This window comes from Ornithodoros turicata, chromosome 1 (genome assembly GCF_037126465.1).
Source record: "Ornithodoros turicata isolate Travis chromosome 1, ASM3712646v1, whole genome shotgun sequence".
Lineage (NCBI taxonomy): Eukaryota > Metazoa > Arthropoda > Arachnida > Ixodida > Argasidae > Ornithodoros > Ornithodoros turicata.
Window position 1 is genome coordinate 153895209 of NC_088201.1, and position 5849 is coordinate 153901057.

General features: G+C 47.3%; 1 protein-coding gene across 1 annotated transcript; it reads right to left on the reverse strand.

Moving 5' to 3' along the window:
* Positions 1–1315: 1315 nt before the first annotated feature.
* LOC135371287 (uncharacterized) lies at positions 1316–5531 on the reverse strand. Its single transcript, XM_064605398.1, has 5 exons — positions 5417–5531; positions 5053–5359; positions 4020–4310; positions 3289–3486; positions 1316–2152 (listed from the first exon to the last, which is right to left on the reverse strand). The coding sequence occupies exons 1-5, from the start codon at positions 5491–5493 to the stop codon at positions 1793–1795; spliced, it is 1233 nt and encodes a 410-aa protein (XP_064461468.1). The 5' UTR covers positions 5494–5531; the 3' UTR covers positions 1316–1792.
* Between the last annotated feature and the right edge of the window lie 318 nt (positions 5532–5849).

A 5849-nucleotide genomic window follows, 5' to 3' on the forward strand; every position in this document is an offset into this window, starting at 1 on the left:
AAGTCCAGCGTCCCTGCTCAATAGTTACCACGGAGGAACAAAATGAAAAATGAACTAACCGCATGGGCAACACGAAATTGTATGTTCGTGTTGCCGGTGATCAGGTAGATTTTGTCATGGGTTCCATCCGCCAGCTAGCCTGCAGCAATCACGAACAGCAAGCCTGTTGCTCAAGTACTCCTTGCTGTGCACTGCACAACGAAAACTATGCACTGATTCCGAGAGAAGTAGTAACATCATACTTGCATATGTGTGAATAAGGTTGATGAAAACGCTGTTTCAGTTTCAACGTCTGTGTTTGTCCTGCGGTGCAGTAGAAGATATAGAGCACCCGGTCCGTGCTCTCCGGATCCCTTAACGATCTGGACTCTCGCCGCCTGTCTCTCACAAAATTGCTTGGTTTCTGGCACATCCAGCGCACCAACGCTCTGCCCTCAAAGATTTCTTCATTTTTCTGGATATTATAGGACTTCGGTCCTTATTGTGAAGTGGCTCATCAGTTAATTCCGGCATCATCACCTGCAATGGGGAAGGGTTTCGACCCTGGCAATAAAATTCCGCATCTATCATCTCGCAATAAAATTGTCATTTGTCACTTCCGCCTCGTAAACCGTTAGAAAAATCAACGATGGACACACAACCGCAGCACATGTTGGATAAGCATGAGAAACAGCGTACTCGGATGAACGCGATACGCGCCTCCCCATCCAAAGTCATTCCAGTCGATGGGAGTGTCCCATCCCTGCTCTCCCCTTCTCGTAGCTGCCTGACAGACCGGCTGCCTCAAAAGAATGGTATTTCGAAACCTTGCAAACCAATCGCGGAGCGCCCTTCGGCCAATTGGTATCAACTATCCTGCTTGACGCAGTGATACCACGTGGTTATGTCGTGGAAATTTTTTTATAGCCGCGAAGACTGGTAGCTGTGGAGGACTGGAAGGTGGTGCTCGGCAGGGGCATCCTCGAACAACCGAACGTAAACAAGACATCCGTGGAAAAAGCCTAGAAGCGGAGCTTTGCACACGGTGTGGAGCGACTCCACTTACGCCCGAACACTCAGTAAGGGCAGAACAGATCACAAGAATACGCCGAGAGAGAGAAAGGCCAACAGATGGCGCAGACATTCTTATAGATTACAACACTTTACATTGAACTTATTTCTTCGAAAGGGGTAGGACAGAAATAAGAAAGCTGCCTCAAATGTATTACGAAGTACTTCAGTATTGCGCGATACCTGTTCGTCAATCCCGGGCTGCCGTCCACTGTTTTCCTCGGCGAACGTAGGTGGTCCAAAAGAAGTATGAAGAACAAAGAGGTGATTGTGTGAAATCTGCATGATGTATCTTAAAACATTGTTACATTTGATTTTTCGGTCCCTCTAAATGAATGCCAACGCCTGTACCGAAAGAAAACAACGATCCGGAGTGGAAATAATCTCCCACAGTGGGAAATTTGTACATTGAAACAAGTTGCATGTAAAATGCAATTGAGGTCGTTATGGTTTGCGACACTCTGCGAACCCGTCCCATTAAAAATCGGTCCACCAAAGCGCAAAAGATGAACACTTGGAAATGTTGCTAACATTATCATTACGATATAACATGCTTCTTCAAAACACAGTTGGGTTTTAACGAACTGCGGCCACTAGAAGTTTTCCTGCCCATCAGACGGCGCCCATGTGGTTCGAAGGGTGCAATATGACTTGTGGTATCACAGCCCATGTCGTCCGACGTTACACTGAATAATCACAGTTCACATACTAGGGACCTTAACACTTTTGTGCATTAACATAATCATAAAGGCCTGCCTTCATCTACGTTGATATCTGGAAGGGAACTTCGAGAGGTGAGGGATCGTGCCAGAGAATGCAGGTTCTCCCGACAAGAAATGTCGCAGGCAGAAGATCGTAAGCTCATTTGACTGGCAGTGCCTGGAACCCTTTGCTCCGGAGGATAGAGCACGGTGGGCTTGTACGTATTCAGCCGGAAATATTCTGCCATGCAACAAAGGACGACAATGAAGACGAAGCTGCAAGCAATGACCACGGTCCGAAGAACGAAGTTTGCCCGATTAAGGCCTCTCTTCCTACAGCCGCTGCCGTATCTGTGGAAGCCGGAACCGCAGGTGCACACTCTGTCCACGCATATGGCGGGCTGAAAACATTGGGTTCCAAAATTAGCGACACTCTCATTCCAATGGGCTCCGTTTTATTTCATCAGCGAGATCTCAAGCGCCACCTGCGAATAAAGTGGGTGTTTCGACAGCAACCAGCTAGAAAGTTTTGACTCCGACACATTCCAGAACGAAGATGAGCCACTTGTGCATTCACACGAGTGACGTTACCCAATATTCCGGCAGAATCGTCATATATTTTAATGTAAGCGCGAATAAAGTCAAAATCTACGTTTTTCCTTTTTACCCCATATCAAGGGAAATATGCGGTGCGAGTTTCGAATTATTGCTCGAGTTGAGATTGATGTGATTTTCTACCCCATCTCAAGCCATGCAAAGTCGCAGTTCTAATTAGCGTCTACAATTAATGCTGGCGTTTGTTTTTTGGTAACCAATGGGATTTTCTACCCCATGTCAAGGCGTGCAAAGACGCGGTTCTAATTAGCGTCTCCAATTATTGCTCGTTTGTTTTTTGGTAACCAATGGGATTTTTCTACCCCATCTCAAGCCATGCAAAGTCGCAGTTCTAATTAGCGTCTACAATTAATGCTGGCGTTTGTTTTTTGGTAACCAATGGGATTTTCTACCCCATCTCAAGGCTTGCAAAGACGCGGTGCTAATTAGCGTTTTTAATTGTTGCTCGCTTTTGTTTTTTGGTAACCAATGGGATTTTCTACCCCATGTCAAGGCGTGCAAAGACGCGGTTCTAATTAGCGTCTCCAATTATTGCTCGTTTGTTTTTTGGTAACCAATGGGATTTTCTACCCCATCTCAAGGCGTGCAAAGACGCGGTTCTAATTAGTGCCTCCAATTGTGCTCGCGTTTGTTTGTTTGGTAACCAATGGGATGTCGCGCATCTGTATCGCGCATCTTGAGGAGGAGGGAAGACGGAAGGCGCAACTCGCAGGTCTTTGACGCTTAAACCATGAACGGCACAACGAATGAATCCTGCTTCCAATGGCTGTAAACGTAGCGGAATCTTTCATTTCATGAGGATAAAGTTATGCGTTATACTGCCCCTGTAACGATACGTTTCACTGAGTTGTTTTTTATGCAAGGAGGGCAGGAGGCTTTTTGAGCCCATCCCTGCTTACGGGTATATCATGATCAAACTGACCTCGACGCAAATCCGGAAGTTGTCGCAAAATTCGTCTCGAGCGACGTGTGTGATGCATCGCGAAGAAGCGTTCTCATATCCGTCCTGACAGACGCATCGGTTCTTTTCTTTGTCGCATTTGAGGCTGAAGCCACTGCACTGAGTCTTGAAGTAGCAAAACCCGTCAAAGTCATGCTCGCGTATGCACTGCTCTAAGATCTGTAACAGAGGAATGCAGTCAGGTCAAACGAGTGTCCCCATAATGCTTTGCTTGAGTTGTACTTCAATGCTTAAGACTCTTATTCTTAGAGTGACATATTTTTGGTTCAGTATTTTTACACGACTAGCGAGCCATATAACGGGACGAGGAGGATATGATGAACAAGCATGGGAACGAACATTGGTATGGAACGAGCATGTATGGGAGCACGAGAATGCGAGCTGTCGGAACCAACAAAACATTTCTATTGGTCAGAAAATGCAGCCTCGCTGGCAGCCGTCGGTGACGTCACGAACACGTGAGCGCTCGTGACGTGCACAATAGTCACAAAGAAGAAGCTTCACGAGGAGCACAGGTTGTTTCCACAGCACAGCCTCGATAAAGTTGCTCGTTTCGTTAGTCTGCACGACTCGTCCAGCTGTCTCGCGTCGTTAAGTTGAACGTGCGAAGCGATTAAGCCCCCTGATCTTGAATCGCTTTGTAGCGAATGCTCCCGATGGTTCATGTTACCACGTGGTCACTATGAACTTACATCATTAAGGTGGGTGGTGGCGGCACATTCGCATCTTGGTAGGTCTTGGAGCCCAAACATGCAATTGACATCCTGACCAACACAGCGCGCAGAGTGGCCACACAGTGACCCAATATTTGAATGACCGGGAAAGTTTTCATTCGGTGTCCCGTCGGGCTTTGTGTGGCTCTCAACTTCGAAGGCGCTGCTCAGGTGGTAGACACTTCGGGTCTCCTTCCTGGTGGTCACACGGCAGCTCACAGTGTGCGACCCTAGAGAAGCGACTTTGACACGGAGTGCGCTGTATCGCATCTGCGGAAAATTTGAGTCGTTTGTACTCGATTTTTTCTTTTTCTTTTTGCTTAAAGCACCACTACAGACTGCGGAGCTCTCGTGTCTCCAGAACACTACCAAATATATGCAATTGCAGTACACCCATGTTGTACTGCATTCTCCTAAATATGCTTTCTCAACGCGACACCGGATTATCATAAAATTACTTGTGTGTTTCCAGAAGTATGACGTCATGCGCTGCGCAATGTGCCCGCGCGTGGCAATATTGCTTCTCGAAGGTCGAATTTTACCCTCCCCACAGTTGTCAATCTTGTCACGCTAGGAGGAGAGAGAGAGACGGGCGCTGCTGTTATACGAGAGACGGCCCAGTATTTGGGGACATCACTTGCTCGTGGGAAATTCGAAACTACAGAGTGTTGCGGACTTTTCCCAGAATTCGTGAAAGCGGGTAATATTCACTTACGGCATTTATATTTTGCGCATTGAGCCGTCGAGCAACTTTTTAGTGTCGAGTGGCATCGTAGCATCGTTATGCCAAACAAAGCCGTAGGGTAGCACTATACAGTGTATAAGTTGCACAGGTGAAGGTTTACGAAAAATGTAGTAAAGAGTTCCGCGGACGCGAAGGCGTCTTGATCACTGACGTCAGCGCCGTGGGAGAGTAGGCCATATGAAAGAGCTGGCTATATTAAACCTCCACTCTCCAGTAAGACGGTCAGTACGACAGCAAACACGTCCGATGGAACACAGCTAGGGTTACCTTGTAATTTCTCGATTTCACGAGGATGACATTCCGGTTAGAGTCTTCGACAACTTCGTACGAGACTCCGGGTGGCACCTCCTCTTGGTCGACAAGCCATTGGAAAGAGACGTCTTCGTCGGCCAAGAGCGCCATACAGACGAAACGTGCCCTGTCTCCCTGGTGGACGACGCTCCGTGAAGTGTACAAGCGCAGGTCGAGAGGCGTCCCCTCAAGAAGATACTTGTCCATGAAGCTGTCGTTCCTTGAAGACTCTCCGCATGGGACCGATAAGAGCAGGAAGAGGAAGGCAACTTCGTTTCGGTGCCTGTCGTGAAACATCCCTTTCGCCAAAATCTCTCGACCTCACGACCGACGCACCCACCTGATGTGATGCTGTCCCATAGAATGCTTCGAGATAGTAAGTGAATATGTCAAATAGCCCAACTGATGCTGCGACATCCAAGGAGCTTTGGCTTCTATCCCACAATCACAGAGCGTTCTTCTTCTTCTTCTTCTACCAATGAGATAATGAGCGTTCTTCTCGCGTTCTCTGTCACGCGCATACTTACAGCCACTTCTTCTCGTAAGCAGGGACCAGGCTGTAAAACGTAAAATATTTAACTCCGCTTTCCCGTGGTATAGATTCATAAGCAGCACATTAAAAATGAAAAAAAAAGAGAACAAAATCAGGTCATAGAACTTTGCGGAATAATAGAAGGTGGTTTCGACAGGACGTGGCAACATTGCCGATTTATACTGGCTGTTGGCCCAGCAGTCCCGCTGATACGAACAACTAAAATCTTCACTAAAACCAG